Below are 17,115 nucleotides of genomic sequence, written 5' to 3'. Positions count from 1 at the left end.
AAATGATTACTTACAATTTTATTGCATAACCATTCTTTGGAATGCAGAACTTTGTGTTTTCGTTCAACCACAAGAGCTAAAATGGGGCGATAAGATCAGTGGAGAGTCGTATAGTTGATCCCAACTTGCTTATGATTGAGCCATAGCTATATACTACTACAACAAACATACCCAGTACATTCCTACGAAGTTGGGTATGGTAGTATAACAGAGGTTAAATGTAAACAATCATTCAGAAATAGAAGGGTAAACAGAAATCTTGATTCTTTCACATACTGGTACAAAACTTGGTTACAACAATCATGGAAAAGAAATCAAGTCTCAGTAAAATTTTCTGATGGAGGCCATAGGATTTTTCACATCTCGTGTTGCCTAAGGACCACTAATATAGTTTCTTCTCTACTTATCCTACAGTAGTAGTACAAGTATGTCATTGATTTATGCCAAACATGAATATGTTACTGATCTATGGTACATCAGGAGTTTCGTGACCTCTACCACTGGCGTTTTCTTGAGTATCTATCCGGTGCTAATAAGCAGCTTGGAACTTCTCGATTTTGTCTTCTCTTCGGTGAAACTTGGCTAAAAGACTCCAAACAAAGTAGCAACAGCAAATACTAAGAATAGGACACCACCCAAGTAACCAACCTGTTGTAGAACCAAGATGAAGATGCTTAGAATTCGAAATACAATTGTTTAGGCAAAATAAGCAAAAAAGAAATGCTGGCTTACCAGTTTCTCAGAAATGTAATTGGCGAGAAATGCACCTCCAAGTATTGCGAGGGATGTAGCAACCAAGTGTCCGGCAATGGCACCACTTGCCACGCCCCATGGAGACTGTGAAATTGTCAGTATGGCAGTGATAAAATGAAAGTCGGCAGATTTTAAAACATACAGTTAGCATTGAATTTCATGGAAACTGTACCTGAGCTGCACCAAGTGCTATTGTAGCAAGCATTGATCGATCTCCCCATTCCTAGGAAGCAAAGGATGCATTAAGATTCGTAACTTGAATATTACAACAGGCCTCATATTCTTCGTTAAACGTATATATTTTTCTAGACTTTAGTGTTGTGAACGCGAAATCACAGAGACTAGTTCTAGTCTTCCATGTCACGCTCAAAGAACTTACGTGAACACTATTCATACATCCAGCAGATAAATAATGAACAGATGACTTGATTTTTTAATTAAATAAATGTTGGCGGTCATGGAAGCTTGCACTCTATATTGGTTTCTTGGTGCATCTTGAATATCACAAGTATTGCAATTAGAGGCGGATCCAAGATTTGAATTTTATATAGAGTCTGAGCTAAAGGTACTGACCGCATGTTCTACCGTCTACACTAAATCCGCCCCTATTTGCATTGGCTCCTTATTTGAAAAAGAAAGCAGAAAAGAAACAATGTTGCAACCAGAAGAAGATACTTACAGCAAAAAATACAAGGCTAAAAGACTTCCACAAAATTTCAAGCGGATTTGTGAGCCGTTTTGATGCCTGAAATAGCCATCTATAAAATCGTTAGAACCAGGTTTTTGAAGACGCAAATGGCGCAATATGGAGACAGGAAAGAAAAAAAAGTCATCCCCATAAATACATGTTCAGATGTTAAGACATTGGAAGTGCACAATTCTCGGAAAATAAAACAGTATTTAAGAGTGGCATTCAGCAGCTTGTTCACCTTTTCCTTCACAAGCTCCTCAGCCTCTGCAAATTCATCAAGTTCCTGACTACTCTTTTCACCAGTCTCAACGTCGTCGCTTGGAAGTTCCCATGCATCTTTAATTGATTTAAGACCAAAAAAGAACAGGAGCGCAACAGCCGCATATTCTCCAATAGGCAACGCTGTAATGAAAATCAACTAGGAATTTTAAATTAACATCAAGAGGGAACTTTAGAATCTTTTGAGGGAAATGCAGTCGTGTATGAAATATAGGTCATTGCAAGCTCTGGAATTTATGTGTAACTTCAGCAGTTGTGGTGACCAAAACGGTGTGGAATGTGCATTCAAATGGGCAATACAAGAAACAAACACTGCAAAAAAATACAACTGCAGTCTATACTTCGAAGGAAGAGACGTTATCGTGCAGAGTAAGAAGCACTTTATAACCAAACTTGCCGAGAAAATGTTAAGTTATAATATCCAAAGGATATGCATACTTGATCAGCCGGGCACAATGTACCCAAACAAACTTATCAGTAAGCATTCTGCTAACTACTGAGCATATTAAGTATTTACTTTCTCTGAAAATGAGTCCAATTCAGTGTAAGTTTGCTTCAATGAAAGAAAACGCTAAGAAGTAGCTGCTAATATACAACGATCCCAGGGAGCCAATCAGAAAACCAAAATTAAAACAAATAACAATCCCAAGGTCTACTTACTTGTTTGAAACTGAGCAGGTACTGAATGAAAGATCCGTCCTATTATGACAGAGAGGACCGACATAAGTGAAAGAGCCCCCATTGATCCCAAAAGGACCTGATCATCGATGCAATCAAGTAACATCAATTATTGATCGCAAGAAAAGCAACTACAATGTTACATTTCCGTATCACAGTAGCAAGAAATACTAACACCAAACTGCATTTACACTATATCGACATTCACGAACTTGTGTGTGCATTGTCTATATTAAACCACATTTTTATATTTCAACAAGTTTCTATAAGTTTTTAAATTGGCCAAATACCTATATAGCCGCTTCAACTTGGCACAGTTTGCAGGTTAGACACCCTAACTTAGCTTGTGATCAGACAGGCACTTCAACTCGGTAGAATTGTATCTTTTAAACACACAAAGCCTACATGGCGTTTCACGTGTTGCTAAGTTTTTGTTGAGTGCATCCTTTGTTTCACTTTCTTTTCGACAGAGTCAATTTTAATGATTGTGATTATCAGGTCTCACACACGGACTAGGAAAATGAAGCATAAGAAGCAACTCCAGAATTAAAACCATATGTTCTCCATACAATAAATGTCTGCTTTAAGTCACAAGTCAATGTAGGCAATTACATTTATAATAGATCACACTGCATAAGAAGAAATAGGCAACGATTAAATTATTTGTGGAAAGAAGGGTGATTATTTCCACCGAGTGGTGGGGCTCTCCTTCATAGAAGAAGATGAGTCATATATAAAAGAACGAAATAAGATGGTTGCCTTAGGGAGAAGAATCCCCGTCCCCCATTTCCTCAAAAAGAGAGAGAAAAAGAATTACTTATATAACTTAGCTTTTATTTCCGTTGACATTCTGAGATCTTTTAATTTATGCAATCAATTCTAACATCTGAGATTTACTCTCAAGCAGAATGTCAAGTTGTTCTAGAGACAACTCAAATTTTTTGCAAGAGTTGTCACTCGTTAGCAGGAAAAAGATGAATGGACAAGGTAATGAGCATCTCGGAAGAAGAATAAGTATCGTGTTTATTGGATTTACACTGCGAATAGGGTATCTACTTGAATCTAAGATACAAGGCAGTTATACTGATATTGACTTGCAAATCTAAAAGAATGAATACGCCTGTTAGAATTTCATTTGGCCTTTACCATTCGTTAAGCGTATAAAATTTTCCTTCATATTATTAGTTTAATAATACCAACACAAGAATATGAAACGGAAATAGAAAGCACGTGAATGTCTAAACTTCTCCAGGACTTTGGTTTTCTCATACGTCGTTCCTTGGAAAAGTTGGGGCCAGTTAGTGACAGAAGGCCAAAACATAAAGAACACTGCCATAAACAAAATGGTCCATATAATGCAATCTACAACATTAGCATTGCAAGAAGAAGAAACATAAGCACCTTAGCACGTTCAATTTGGACGTGCCAAAACCCTATTAAGTGAGGCGGTCACAAAGCAAGAAAGTCACAATTTCATAAATGCAACAAAAATTTAAAAAAAAAAAGATGTAAGGGACAAGGAAGGTAAAAGTTCATACCAGTATTCTCTTATATTGCATGGCCAAAAGAGCAGCAATGAAAAATGTCTGTTGAATTGCATATTAAAGAAAGAATTGGTTAGCTTTTTTCAGCAAGACGAATTATGTCAAAACTAGCATAGGACAAAAGCAGATCCCAGGTTAAATAACTCAATCAATTAGCAGTAAATACATTCATATCAGTAGAATCATTATAGGGTAACAAGCTCATTCTAATTGATGCATAAATGCTTAGCGATGATTATGTGTTACACCACTTTTTTGGGTTGCTATGTGATAAACCATTTCTCCACCTACTAGGTGTTTATGTCACAGCCAGATATGAGACCACCAGCACTATCCCAATCAAAGAAAATTAAAAGGTAAAAAAAACAAAGGAAATGAAAGGGCAAAAAAGTCGGGAGTTCAGGAAAAGGTAAGGCATAATACATAAACAGACTTGCAAACTTGGCTTCAGCGGACAACGCTCCAATTTTGGATATGCACATCTAGGCACCTCAACTTGTCATCAGTGTGTCAGTTGAACGCTCCAACTTACAAAATGATTATTTAGACACCTCCAAAATTTACGTGTCATGTCATCATCGAGTGTATACGTGACACAGTGGAGACGAGTTGGAGTGTTTAGTTGAAGTTGAGCCCAAGTCGAGGTGTCTAGATGTGCACTCTCAATGTTGGAGTGCTTACTTGCTAGCTGAGGCCAAGTTTGAGTGTTTGTTTATGTATTATGCCAACAACAACAACATACCCGGTATATTCCCACCAAGTGGGGTCAGGGGAGGGTAAGTGTACGCAGTCCATACCACTACGTCAGAGGTGAGATTGAGAGGTTGTTTCCATTGTTTATCTATTATGCCAAAAGGTAATAAATATAGCATAGTGTGCCTATCTCTCCATTTACCTTGTCTCCAATCTCAGATACAAATATCAACGAGAATGCAGCAGTGAACCCTGATTTCGTAAATGCCGCAACAAGTGATGAAGGTCCTCCTTTCGTGAAGGCAATCAGCGAAAATACTAAAGAACATCCGCATAGCACAAGAGCTATAGAGAGAGGATAAGGAATTTGACTCGGAAGGGACTCACTGCCATTCATGAAAGTTCAACATACATAAGTTTCATATATTCTGAAAGTTCCTATTTACTTAGTTGCTGCCAAAATAAAACATATTTCCTCATAGTAAGAAAAGCATGACGATAGATAGATAGTCGAAAGAAATTATGTTAGCCAAATCAAAGACTGGGATTCTATAACTTAATAGATGATGTAACAAAATATGGTTGCAGCCTGGACCTCTTACTTACATTCTTGAAGCGAAAGAAAAAGTAATCAAATTGCAATCTGTAATTGTCATTACACTGACGATTGAAGTCATTACGTAACCAAAACTCCCTAAACATATGCCACATGCCGAAAGTAGAGGTATCTGTTGGACGTTGACGGATACTTCTGATCAAGCTGCAGTGAGGTGATATAATTGTCGTATTGAGCAATTTAAATGTGAAATTTTATATGTTGGACTAATTAGAGAACACTACGACTTCCTCTAGGCACCCGCTACAAAAAATTTAATAGCCTATCTTCCTCTCCCCATATACTCGTAAGTATTTTGTTAACAACATGCTCTTTACGCAGAAAGGAAATTATCAGCATTCACCAAACCTTTCACAATATTGTTTGTGGATGGAAATTCTCGTAATTTAATTGCTAAGTTATCTAGCTTACATTTTCGATGAACCATCGGCAGATGGCTGATTGACTGAAACTTTGTGGCTTTCGTTTCCTTGACCTTCTTCAAAACTTCCAGAGCCAACACCAACATTAGATGCATATGGTATAATTCTGTTATGCCTTCGATGCAACTTCGGAAGCGCTGTACATCTTACTACAAGTAACAAGGCATGAGTCAGTAACGAAATAGAGCAACAAGATGTAGTAATCAGAAAGGAAAAATGACAAAAAGAAGAATCTAATTCTACTAGGAGTATTAAAAAGCGACGAACCAAACATTCAGAAAATTATCTTGGTGGGAATTAAGAAAGTTCATCTGACAGAAAAGTGGCATCTCGTATATCATATTAAGTGACTTTGTTTACCATCTTAAGGCATCTTTCATCTATGTTGCTCGGACTCTTTGAAAATGTCAGCGGGTGCGTGCCGGATCCTTCAAAAGTAGGAGTTATAGGAGGATCCGACACGGGTGAGGCAACATTTTTGGAGAGTCCGAGCAACTTAGTCTTTCATTCTATAAGCAAATCACTTGAAGGCTTGAAGTAATACAGAGTTCAAAAGCTCTCATCGATGTAGCATTAAGTAGCAATTGGCATGTGACGTAATGTAAAAAATCATCTTAAGCCAAAAATCTATCCGATACACTAATTGGATAATTTTCATGGTTAGCATCCACTGCATTAACCACTAGGCCACACCGTTGGGTGCTCATTGAATCTTTTTCTTTCTAGTTTTTCATGAACGACTGTTGTTAGCCCACCTGTGTGCCACACGCGGTGAAACTAAACCACTATGACTAGCCCAAAATAAGCTGCCTTTCAAGTGATATCACAAAAATCCAAAATAGCAAACACCCCACTGAAACAATAAACAGATACCATCCAACTCCTCAATCCGTAAACTACTTCAATTAAAACAACAACTCAAGAATAAAAAAGGCACAATACATAAACAAACACTCAAACTTGGCTTCGGCTGGCAAGTAAGCACTCCAACTTCGAGAGTGCACATCTAGACACCTCATCTTGGTCTCAACTAGCAACTAAACACTCCAACTCGTCCCCACTTTGTCTCGTGGACACCCAATGCTCACATTGCACATAAATTTCGGAGGTGTCTATAAATTGGAGTATTCAACAGCTAGACTAGAGACGAGTTGAACTTATATATCACTTATTCAACAACTACTCAAAGTTAAGCACTTGCAAGCTGAGGCCAAGTTTGAGTGTCTGCTTATATATCATGCCTAAAAAAAAAGAAATACGCCCAATCATTCTCATAGGACAAAATAAAATATTGGTCAAAGTTCATACAATTAGACTCTCAAGAGACGCAAAACATTACAAGTAAAAGTGAACAGAGGGGGTGTTAAGTACACAACACTTCAAAAAAAAAAAAAACTAGGCCAAATTAGTCATAGCTTCAAATGGGGCATCTCTAAATCCACTTGACTACTAACACACACACAAATTAATCAAACAAATCAAATTCTTGGACACAAAATCCAAAAGGGTATTCAAGAAACTTACATAAAGGCAAAATTCTCCTTCTTGGTATTGATGGTTTTGCAGGAAAAGAATCCACCACATTAAAAAATGAAAACTTTTTCTTGCCATAACTTGATACTATAGTATTAGTTGATTGAAAAGCTAACCCCTGCATTTTTTTTACTTTAATTCTACTAACAAAAAAATTGTATATATTTTTTTTTTACTATATTATATAGTCATTTGTACACTTTCAAAAATCTGCAAAGTACACACAAGTAGTAGAACTGATTAGAAGTGTTTGGAGTGTTGGGATTTTGCAGATGCCACGTACTTTGATGAATACTTTTGAGATAAACTGATGAAGTTATAAAATGATGTCGTTTTGGAGAAGTAGAATTTGGGCTTTTTTTAAGGAATAAATAAATAAATACCGATAGTTTAGAGCTTAATTAAAGAAAATTTTGATATTTTGCATAATCACTAAAAAAATTGATTTTGGATCTGTCGAAATACATAGTTATCTCTCGATACATCCGACGAAGATACGTTATTTCTTTTGAGCCTCCGATAAATTTTTTTTATTTTGAGTCTGTTGAGATACATAATACATCTAACGAAAATACATTTTTTCTTTTGTAAAGATACATAATTAGCTTTCGATATATTTTTTGATTTTGGGTCTGTCAAAACACATAATACATCCAGCGAAGCTACATTTTTTTTTTTATAAAGATACATAATTAGCTTCGGATATATTTTTTCGATTCTGAGTCTGTCGAGATACGTAATACATCCAATGAAGATACATTTTTTTCCTTTCTAAAGATACATAATTACCTCCCGATATATTTTTTGGATTATGGATCTATTGAGATACGTAATACATCCAACGAAGATACATTTTTTTCTTTAGTAAAGATACATAATTAGCTTCTGATACATTTTTTGCGATTTTGAATCTATCGAGATACATGCATAATTAGCTCCCAATATATCCAACAAAGATACATAATTAGTTGAAATTTTTGTAATTACTTTATAATGATAGAGATTTATGTAAATATAATAAGTTAAGATGTATATTTACGTTATTTTTTCCTTTTTTTAAACCTTGGGTTGGATTGTCTAGAGCAAGCCCAAGAAGAGTTGTTCCTTGGAATTTTGAGAGTTCATTTCAATTTATGTGAAGGTGTTACGTAAAAATAACGTTTAGTGATCATCATAGGCGAACTCAGGACTTGAAGTCTGTGGGTGCACCGATGTTGTCAATGGCGCACATAAGCCTCGAAGCAAGACTCAAAATGTGTTGAGCGCTCGGCTCACTTAATGTTCAACTTAGGTTCTAATTTCTAATACATACTTTCCCTTATCAGTCAATAAGGCTTTCTTAAGATAAAGACTATTTCACTTTAGCAACAAAAAAAAAAAAATCATATATTTGTCATTCATGCTCATATTATTAGTCTTGGACAAGACATATATTTATATTTTTTCTCTTTGTGCCTTTTTTCGTTAAATTCCACGCTTTATTTGTACATTTTGCTTAAACACAATAGATCGTGAAGCTTTTTTACGCTTGTTGCTTTTGATAATACTGTGGTGCATAATATTATCTTAAGATATTAGAAAAACTTTCAGTGTCGATTAAGAAATATTATCATATTCAATTGGTCTCCAAAGACATGAACAATACTGAAAAAATAAATATATAGAACAAGTATGAGTTCTAAGCTTATAACTTTACTTTCTTATAATATGAAGTTTACTTTTAACATTTTTGAATAATTAGTTATAGTAGTTCAATGGTCAAGGAGAATTCATTTTACAGGATGGTCGCAGGTTCGAATCCCCAATCCAACATTTTGATGTTATAAATTTAGTAATAGAAAAAAACAACCTAGGGATCAGTTTAAACAACCTAGGGATCAGTTCGAATCCTTTGATGTTATGAATTTAGGAATAGAAAAAAAACATTGTGCAACCTAGGGATCGATCCCTAGTCGCATGGACGAGTAATAAGCCTTGGACGAGTAATAAGCCTTTTATGAAGATTGAAAATAAAAGAGAACATGTTGTGCAACCCAGGGATCAATCCCTAGTCGCGTGAACGGATGTGATGTCTTCAACCAGCGCGTCAAGGTGCACTAACATTTATTTGTGGGTGCACTATTAGTTATATCCCAATTTCTGAAGGTATATACACATGTATACGTATAATTTTTTTCGACGTTAACGGGTGCACGTGCACCCCCACTGATACTTGTGAGTCCGCCTCTGGTGATCATTTATTGGTCATGTTCATACAATAAAGTCGTTATCGTAGAGTTTGAAATTTAAAATATGTCATCGAGTCTCACCTGTACAGTGGTTATCATAGAGTTTGAAATTCAAAATATGTCATTGAGTTTCACTTGTACAGTGGTTATCGTAGAGTTTGAAATTCGAAATATGTCATGGAGTTTGGAAAATCCATGACAAAGGTTATTTTTCAACTACAAAAGCTAAAAAGTGGTTATTTGTGAAGTTTTAGTCGTGTTTGACTAAGTGTGGAACTTAATAAAGAATAAATTACTCTCGAAACGTATGGTCATAATCTTAGATGAAATTTTTGTAGTTATAAATCATATCATTAAGGATATTATAAAAAGTTTGAAGTTTAATTATTTTTAAATATAGATATATGGCTTTTTGTTTATAATTAAAGATAAAAAAAAATTAGTGTCACATAAAATAAAATAGATAGAGTAAAAATATAAGGTTGCGTTGCATATTTTTAACAACTTCCGAAAGCATGTTACATGCTTTATATATCTTTAATTCATATATCAAAGGTAGAATAAGTGAGAAGAGCAAGAATCATGCACAAAATATTACATTTATTTATCTAAAATCTTCAAGGAGTAGCCATTCAGGCCGCGTTTCGTCATGAAAATAATAATTTTTTGGAGTTGGAGTTGGTATTGTGTTTGGCCATGAATATAAAGTGGAGTTGTTTTTGAAATTTTGTGGGAGAAATAGGAGTAAAAAAAAGTAAAAACAATAATTTTCACTAAAATGGAATAATTCTTATGGCTAAATACTACTATTTTCATTTTTTCACAAAAATAAAATAATTTTTTAGGAAAAAATAAAAAATTCTTATGATCAAACGCCTACTTAGTTTCCAAACAAAAAATAGCAACTGTTATAAAGTTTCAGATTCCGTGTATAAAAACTCGAAAGCATTATCCTAAAGTTCCGTTGTGGAATTAGAAGTTGCATAACAATTGTGCTCGAAATTGAACTTTCACTAATATCATTAGACTAGAAACAACAACAACAATATATATTCGATTAGTGTAATCTCATCAAATGAATCTAAAAGGGTAAATAAGGTGTATGCAGACCTAACCTCTATTTTAAAAGATAGAGTAGTTGTTTTCGATAGAATCTCGGTTTCAAGATAAAAACAGTCTATACAAAAAGTATTAGAAATAAAAGAAACAATAAATCAGACTAAAAATAACATAGTATAATAAAACAATATTGATATAATCAAACTACCCAAAACAACAAATAATATGAATCGAACATCAAGAAACAAAATTTACACTACGACTACTAGGATGGACTCTTAGCTTACATTGAAAGCTTACTTCAATTAATGGAATTATCAAAAAGTTAAGAATCAAAAGCTTGTCAATATTAAGAAGTCATGACTCATGAGAATTTAAAATATATATATATATATATATATATATATATATATATATATATATATATATGTATGTATGTATATATATATGTGTGTGTTAATTCCCATCAATAATCCAGAATTTCATTGACATTTTTGCAAATATGGAATCAGATTCCAACATATGACATATATTCCCTTCACAACATTTCAAACCAACAATTATGGGTGCAGTCTTTTTCAAAAAATGTTTAACAATTAGTTTGATTATCCTAAAAATATAAAAAGTTAGACGTGGCAATTTATTCACTACGTTCAATTAGATTTGTATTATGTTACGTAAGTCGTTAATTGTTCTTGTCCGAATATAATATACATTAGATGTACTTTAGGCTATAACTTCTTCATATTTCACATAAAGTATCACATAAATTGCAAATGAATCTTATTATTTGTTTTATGAGTGATATACAAGATAAATGAATATAAAAGTATATGGGATGAATAAATGAAAATTGAACTTAAATTTCAAGTTTAACATATAGTTTAAATAATTAGAAGCACTTATATATGCTATAGTTGTCAATAAAGCAAAAGAGGAATCTAGGCTTTGTTGTTCTTGTAGCATTCAGCTTTACTAGAGTAGAAAAAAAAAATTGTTTCCAAATAAATAACTTATATGATTGCTTATCCATTTAGAAGGGACAATAATGTACTTCCAAAAATTTATGTACTAGTCAATTTGCATATGTAGTGGACCAGACTTGTGACACGTGTTGTTCACTTTGACTCGATAAATATAATGGATTTGTTGTATCGTTATTGAGTATAAAAACGCACGTACCAGCCAATTGAAATTTTGGATTTGTTGTATAAAACTCTTTAGTTTCCTCTCTTGAGTCCGATAGGGATTTGCTTTAAGTACTATGTGATTTTTTGAATGTCGTATAAAATTCTTTAACTTTTTTTTCTGAGTCCGATACGATAGAGATTTGCCTAAAGTATCACGTGCACTCCTACTTTAGAAACTTGTTAGCCTAGGAGTTTATCGATCCTTATTTGTAACACATCCTCTTCAATGGGTTGTGCAAACTTTGATTTCCTAATAACCCAAATAAAAAAGGTATTATTGGTTGAACGATTTTGTGTTTTATGTTACTAGCTTATCTGTTTAGTTTACCGATTTTTTGACTTCTGATGAAATATAAGAATTACCCACCAGGTTAGGGATCAAGTTCTCGAACACTTTTACAGTAAATAATAATGAACAAGAATGAGCAAGTGCAGAAAATAAGTAGTCGTTTGGCCATGAGTATTTTTTCATTTTTTTCAAAAAATTATTTTATTTTAGTGAAAAAAAGTGAAAACCATAGTTTTTTGCCTTGAAAATTCCAAATACAATTTGGAATTGTATTTTGAAAAAGTGAAAACAAGAAAAACTTGTTTTTACTTTTTCACTTACTTCTCTCACAAAATTTTAAAAACAACTTTAATTTATATTCATGACCAAACACATGCAACTCCAACTCCAACTCTATTTGCAACTCTAGAAAAATTATGTTTTCATGGCCAAACGGGACCTAAATAACACAAGATGTTTACGTGAAAACCTCTCGCTCAAGGGAGTAAAACCACGACCTACGTCGTAGGATTTCTCAACCATCTCACTATCTTCAAGTAACGTTGAAACACACTCTGTAGTTGCAAGGATTAAACTCTTAATCCTTAAACATCTTGTAGCAACTCTATTACAAGACTCCTTCAGCAATAACTCTACTGTCAAACTGAAACGACTAACTCTAGTCGACTCAATGTATAGACTAACTCTAATCTTAGAATATCAACTAACTCTAGTTAACATTGTCACCAAGCATGAGAAAGAACATTACAAAATACCTACAACAACTTTACTAGAAAGAGTAGGTTTTCACTTTTAAGAACAAGATACAAAGAATCAAATACAACAATAACTGAAAACAAAATGAGTTTTGGTTAAACAGGTCCCTATTATAGATAAGTCTTTGAATGTGAACAAACAACTTCTTTTGCTAAGAGTGATTTTTCTTTTTGTGTGTGTGAATAGCTGAGTTTTTCATTGTCCATCCTTTAGCATATATATATATATATGACACATGAAAATCTAGAACTATTCTCATTGGATGAGATAAAAAGGTTGTCGCGCTATGCTATCACGTCCATCAACTTTCTGTCAAAAGTATATATATAATACAGTTGTAATGTTGACTGCCAAGAAGTGCACTGAACATGATCTCCGGAGGTTTGTACTCATCATAAAATCTATGTTGCGTTTTCGTAGGAATCAGATCCCTACGATAGGTTGTCCATCATCAAAATTGGGGATTTAACAAATTCCCTAAACATATGATTTAACCAATAAGAAAAGAAGATCTTTGGAGAAAAAATGTAGTAACAAGTATTGAAGAGTAAAAATCACTATAAGTATTGATGGTTGTCTCACTTGAAATAAGCTTACCAAATGAACAGATGATCAAACCGTTAACCATCACTACCCAATTAATCAAAAAACTAATAATTAATCTAGTATTGATTTAATTATCGATTTAGCATGTTTTTTAATTGCAATAACTGACACATCGAATGATACAGCATTCTAAATCGAACCGAACCAATTGATAACCAATCCTACTTCTAGTGTCACATTATAACTATAGCTACATATAGCAAACTAACAGGCCGTTTGATAGACTGTATTAAAAAAATAATGAATACATCTTTATATATTATTAATATTTTATTTAGTACACTTTTTAATCTTATGTATTATTAATACTTACATTAGTTATATACTCTATTTGGTATTAAAGAGTGGATTAATGCCGTCACAATTTTCCCTCAAAATCTTTTCCACATCTTTTCTGCCTTTCCACCATATTTATAGAGGACAATTTTGTTTTAAAAAAAAAAATCTAAGAAATTATGTAATTAATATTTTTTCGTATACCAAATCAAACACTATATAAGAAAATGCGAGCAAATCTTACACAAGTATAACTAACATAAGCATTACTAATGCAAGAATTACCAATATACTATATTTTACACTATTCTTATACACCCAACAAAACCATCCTAATGGGTTGTTTGGTTGGAAAAATGTTATTCTTGGATAATTAATTTCGGAATCAGTTTTCCCAAAATTAATTATTCTATCATGTATATGAAATAACTTATCTCTTCACTATGATGTAAATGGTTGGATAAATAATCTCGAGATTAACTAATATCTCACACTAAATATGATATGAAATAATTCTTCATTTTATCTCAAAATTATTTATCCCTTATACTTCACGCCAAATAATGGCTAAAAGTTTAAATATCTTAATTATTATAATACAAATTCAATTGACTTTGTAAGCCCCCCAAAAAAAAAACATAATAACAAGATCCTACCCTTGACTAATCAATAATTGAGTTGAGGGTCACTAAGTACTAGTACTTGTGATTTTTTTATTTTTCTTCAAATGTTTGAATTTATTTATTTATTTAAATACCTGAATAATGAATACAGTTATGCAGAGCACATAACATGAATGAATCTTTTTCAAAAGGCTGCACGTGACGGTCACATGTAAAATGGGAGAGTAGTTGCAGGCATCCAACTACTCACGGAGTTTCAAAACGTGGTGGGTCCCACATGAACATGCAAGTGGACCCTACATGGCATATTTATTAAAATTAATTATTAAGGGCCAAAATAGAAGGATCCAAATCTTGCAAAGCACTACAAAACTTAAATGTACGTAAATTTACATCGATTTTATATAGATAAAATAACTGATTTTTGATATATCCTCGTCTCAAGTCAAACGTAATAGAATAATTAAAAAGAGAGATAGTAATAACAACCAATAATACAAAAATAACATCAATAACATACCAATTAATTAGTGACCGAGTCCAGTGATGGAGTCAGAATTTTCATTAATCCACTTAAGGTAGAAAAATATTTATATGCTTATTATTATTAATCATATAAGTAACTAATATCAGTATTATAATTCCTTTTGTGTGTTGCATTCCCATTGGCCAGATATTTCAATTGTTTCCACCAAAAAGTCATAATTTTCTTCAATTTCCCTTCCAATCAAAATCTGTGATTTCAATTTGTTATAATTCAAATTTCAAACTTTTGACAATCAAAAAACAAAAACCTCCTATTTTTTTTTAATATTTCTACATTATAAGATATGTTAATATGATATAACTGAGACAGTTTTTGAAAAATTAAAATTATAACTCCTATTATACGAGTATATATAAGTCGAAGCCAAAAAAATTATAATTATCAATTTATCATATTGTAAAATGCTAAACTAAGCTTAAGACTTTCGAATCATATCAAACTAATCTAATATGGTGTTAATATAGCATTTTGAAAATCAAAATTATCAAATCAAAATTTTCAACCTTTCGAATTTTATTTTATTTTTAAAAAAATTCAAATCATGACGATTTTAGGAATAAAAAAAAAAACTTACAAAACTATTGCCGCCACGTGTGGTGTCGGAGATTCAGAGAAATTTTTTAATAGAAATTAAATTTTAAAATTAAAGTCCATGTGTCGATTTATTATTGGCTACCTGACGTGTGATTTGGAACCTATGGGAACAAAGAGCACATCGGTGCAATCGCTCGGCCCGTTGCGTAAGCGGCCCGTAATGTATCAAAAGACATAAATACCCTTGTAATTAGATTAATTGGCGGTCATATCCTACAACTATTAGTAAGAAGACAAGTATTGTTCATGTTCATGCAAACGTTCAGTGTACTTGTCACTTGTCTTGTAGTAGTCATTTTGGACTATTCATATTGCTTTTGAGTATTAAATTCAACTATGTAGTAATTGATGTTTCATGTTCATTTTATAATATCAAAAATAATACTTTCTCAATTTCGGAATAAGTGAATTATTGGGGTATTTATTAGTATTTTAGAATAAATAAATCATTAAATTTTTTTTCAAATTTATCTTTATGATTTGACAATCAATTAACTTTTAAAAAGATATTACAAGGTCAACTTTTTATTTTTTTGAGGTAAAAATGAAAAATTGTGTTAAATTTATGTCTTTAATGTTTTTTCCTTAATATGTGTGCCAAAATCCAACAATTCATTTATTATGAAACGAAGGAAGTAGTATACAAGTAACACAACAATAAAATAATAGTGTAATTTCATAAGTACGGTGCAGAGATTATCGTATGTACATAAACTTTATCACTATTTTATGTAATTAGAGATCAAGTTGTTTCTGAATTCTGATAGAGTCAGGGGTAGATCTATGGGTATTTTTGTGGTACTTCGATACTCGTTAAACCTGTTGTGGTGGTCAGCTGCAAAAGCAGCAACTGCTGCCAGTGTTCTTTGTAAAAAAGGAACCTCACGAGGTCGTTTTTTTGCATTTTTATTTTCCAAAAATTGCAAAAAAACAACCTTATGTGGTCTCTTTTTGCAAAATTCAGAAAATAACATGGCGACCTCGTGAGGTCACTTGCCCAAAGCAATCTATGTTTTGGAGACCTGACATTGAAGTTGTTTTTGAGGTCTCTTTTTCATGAAAAGAGACTTCATGAGGTCTCTTTTGACAGTTTTTTTAGTAGTATCCACGATTTTTAAATTCTGAATTCGTCACTGGATAGAGCACTCCCAACTTAAAAAAAGCATTTCAAAATAAGTTTGAAAAAGAGAATATCGAAGATAACACTTAGATAAAAGAACGTGGAAGACGCTTATTTGAGTAGAAGCTTAGTGGATTGGAGTACTAGGAGTGTTGTCTTGCGTTTCGAGGGTTTAGATTTGTTGGTGTTTGTCGTGTAGTAGTTGTAGTGTAGTAGCTTACGGTTTAGTCGTAGATAGTGTTGATATGGAGTTGATCCTTACTCTTGGATTATCTATCATAGTATGTTGTTTATTATGTTTGACTATCACACTATTTGTTGTTTCATTGTTCCTCGTAAGTTGTTATATTTTTTCTTCATTGTTGATCTCTTCTTTTTATTTGAACGTGTGCACTTGAGCCGATGGTCTTTCGGAAATAATTTGTATACATACATTTATCCTCCTAGATTTCATTTGCGGTAATTTACCGAGTATATTATTGTTGTTGCTATTATTTGCACTGAGTTTTACATATCCAAAAATTCAAAATTAAAGATAAAAATATAATAAGTCATAATTATTAACAATTTTTTTAAAAACATTTCTGAAAAAACATATGAAAGTTACATTAAGAACTC

The 17,115-nt window shown here is 32.8% G+C and overlaps 1 protein-coding gene across 1 annotated transcript; it reads right to left on the bottom strand.

Moving 5' to 3' along the window:
* Positions 1-247: 247 nt before the first annotated feature.
* LOC107864526 (protein PAM71-homolog, chloroplastic) lies at positions 248-7,555 on the bottom strand. The gene is made up of 10 exons (XM_016710922.2): positions 7,201-7,555; positions 5,666-5,825; positions 4,841-5,024; positions 3,940-3,987; positions 2,384-2,480; positions 1,683-1,846; positions 1,433-1,498; positions 926-976; positions 733-837; positions 248-648 (listed from the first exon to the last, which is right to left on the bottom strand). The coding sequence occupies exons 1-10, from the start codon at positions 7,331-7,333 to the stop codon at positions 583-585; spliced, it is 1,074 nt and encodes a 357-aa protein (XP_016566408.2). The 5' UTR covers positions 7,334-7,555; the 3' UTR covers positions 248-582.
* Between the last annotated feature and the right edge of the window lie 9,560 nt (positions 7,556-17,115).

The sequence above is a fragment of the Capsicum annuum genome, chromosome 3 (genome assembly GCF_002878395.1).
Source record: "Capsicum annuum cultivar UCD-10X-F1 chromosome 3, UCD10Xv1.1, whole genome shotgun sequence".
NCBI lineage: Eukaryota > Viridiplantae > Streptophyta > Magnoliopsida > Solanales > Solanaceae > Capsicum > Capsicum annuum.
Note: the sequence above shows the minus strand (reverse complement) of the source record. Positions and strands in the feature narration are given on the sequence as shown.